Source organism: Ammodytes marinus (genome assembly GCF_949987685.1).
Source record: "Ammodytes marinus genome assembly, chromosome: 9".
NCBI classification, from domain to species: domain Eukaryota; kingdom Metazoa; phylum Chordata; class Actinopteri; order Uranoscopiformes; family Ammodytidae; genus Ammodytes; species Ammodytes marinus.
Window position 1 is genome coordinate 28,399,426 of NC_137213.1, and position 2,500 is coordinate 28,401,925.

General features: G+C 40.0%; 2 protein-coding genes across 2 annotated transcripts in view; one reads left to right on the forward strand and one right to left on the reverse strand.

The window, feature by feature from the left end:
* LOC307255286 (cAMP-responsive element modulator-like) overlaps positions 1–2,500 on the reverse strand; it is a 28,065-nt gene that overhangs the window by 8,163 nt on the left and 17,402 nt on the right. The window lies entirely within an intron of this gene.
* The window catches only part of LOC307255285 (tripartite motif-containing protein 16-like), a 4,848-nt gene continuing 4,412 nt past the window's right edge, over positions 2,065–2,500 (forward strand). The window contains exon 1 of the mRNA XM_080033960.1: positions 2,065–2,500. This exon is cut by the window's right edge and continues 4,412 nt beyond it. Coding sequence (XP_079890086.1) covers positions 2,168–2,500 — 333 coding nt within the window. The 5' untranslated portion in view covers positions 2,065–2,167.

Here is a 2,500-nt window from a genome sequence, read left to right on the forward strand (position 1 = left end):
GGTGAGTGAGTGAGTGAGTGAGTGAGTGAGTGAGTGAGTGAGTGAGTGAGTGAGTGAGTGAGTGAGTGAGTGAGTGAGTGAGTGAGTGAGTGAGTGAGTGTGTGTGTGAGTGAGAGAGTGAGAGAGTGAGAGAGTGAGTGAGTGAGTGAGTGAGTGAGTGAGTGAGTGAGTGAGTGAGTGAGTGAGTGAGTGAGTGAGTGGTGAGTGAGTGAGTGAGTGAGTGAGTGAGTGAGTGAGTGAGTGAGTATGTGACTGTGAGTGTGAGTGTATGTGTGTGTGTATGAGAACGTGCCTGTGTGCGTGTCTAATGTGATCACAACATGTCGCACTACTCAATTCTACGCCGTAACATTTGCTCCAACACAAGCGCCTGAGAAAAGATTCGATTTTCAGTTTTTATCACCTGAATTTTTTAAACCTGAAATGTTTTTACTTGGGAAAATCCTCTGATAGGCTGGATGTTATGATTGTTTTTCTAATTTTCTGTAACAGCACTAGCAGTTTGTTGGGAAGGAGAAGACACACATATACAGCTCCGGAACAAATTAAGAGACCAGTCTGGATTTTTCTTCAAATCTTCATCTCTATATTACTTAATGAAGATGCTCTTAATGACAGAAAACGTATTGGAATTTGGTAGAAATGTTGTCAGTAGTTTATATTATAAAACCAAAATGTTCATTCTACTCAAACATATGCCTATAAAGAGTAAAATGAGAGACACTGAACATTTGGAGTGGTCTCTTAATTGTTTCAAGAGCTGTATAAGGGTGTAGTCAGTCAGTTAGTGAAAGTCCTCGGCAACTCTTCTTCAAATACCATGATAGATAGATAACATTTGAATCATATCTGATAAAGAGACACATTTTTTTTTAGATGTCTTGCAGAGAAGATACAATATTTTTTTCAGTGTTATTGTATGAAAGAAAGCAAAACAATTCTTAATTTTATTCAAATTCATTTCAACAAAATGGTTTTTTTTGAGGTTTAGACAGCAATTGTTATAATTAAAAGTAAATGTTGAGGATATCAGCAGACCACAACACTGTACACATATTATAACTATCAGAACAATGGCTCCTAAAATGAACGGATCTACAGAAATAGTTCAAAAAAGCACAATTGAAATGTCAGTCATACCATGTGTGTGTGGTAGTGTGTGTGTGTGTGTGTGTGTGTGTGTGTGTGTGTGTGTGTGTGTGTGTGTGTGTGTGTGTGTGTGTGTGTGTGTGTGTGTGTGTGTGTGTGTGTGTGTGTGTGTGTGTGTGTGTGTGTGTGTGTGTCTTTCAGGAGTGTAGGACTTGACATATGAACAGCCATTTACAATGTATGTTGGCTTTCCAGTTTGAGCACCTGTAGATTGACATCATGTTGAGGTATGTGCCTTTGAGAGATAACATTATGGGTGCAGAAAACAGTGTGCAGATTCAACTTTTTGCATGATTTGTTGACCTGGATTTTTGAAGTGTGTAGTTATAAATGATTGGCTATAAACCAACGAAAAGTCACTAACTCTGCAAGTAGTGTATAAGGTTTTAAAAAAAAAGAAGATTTAACACTACTTATATAAGACCAAACGCGTAACCTACTTAACAATGCTATCAACAGTCTGCCACCGCTTCCCATACTTGTCCATAGGCAGTCGAGATTCCAATCATTCTGTTACCATAGCAAAAGAAAAATAGAAATCAAAACATTGTATTTGAATTACATAAAAAAAAAAAAAAAAAGAAAAGCTGACGTGGATTTGGCTGCTGCTTCTACCCGAGCAAACCTCTACAAGTCCCAAAAGCATATCTTGGTAGTTTAACAAATGTGATAAGTTGGTATCTAATAATGTTGTTTGTTTTACCAGTGTTCAAATTTGCTTTTAACTTTTTTTAATTAATGTCCGACACGACAGCTAGTCTTTCTGGTCCCTCAGGTACACAGCCTAGTTGCTTTTTCTGCTGAGGCGTTCCCTTGTTCCCACCCATTTGTGAGCCCTGCCAGTGAAAGGATGGGTGTTCCCAACATGACAGCAAGGTGCAAGAGCGGACAAGCCCATTCGCAGCTGTTCAACCAAGTGCACAGGAGGACAAAATACACAGAAGGACTCCAATTTTCAATTTTTTTTTCTTTATGTTGTTGTTGGGTTTTAAGTTATCCGATATATTTACTTAAACAAATGGCGGCACAACAAGGAATTTATTTGGACCCCGACAATAAAAAGGCAACCTGTGTGATCTGCCGGGGTGTGTTAAAGGACCCAGTCTCTATCCCTTGTGGGCACTGCTTCTGCCCCGGCTGCATCAAAGGCGTCTGGGATGGGGAGGATCGCAAGAAAACCTACAGCTGCCCTCAGTGTAGGCAGACATTCACGCCGAGGCCTGTGCTGCTGAAAAGCACCATATTCGTAGATTTTATGGAAAAATTGAAAAAAACTGGACTCCACCAAGGTGCTGCTTCTCCTCCTGCTGATCTTTGCTGCTACGCTGGACCTGAAGATGTGGCCTGTGAC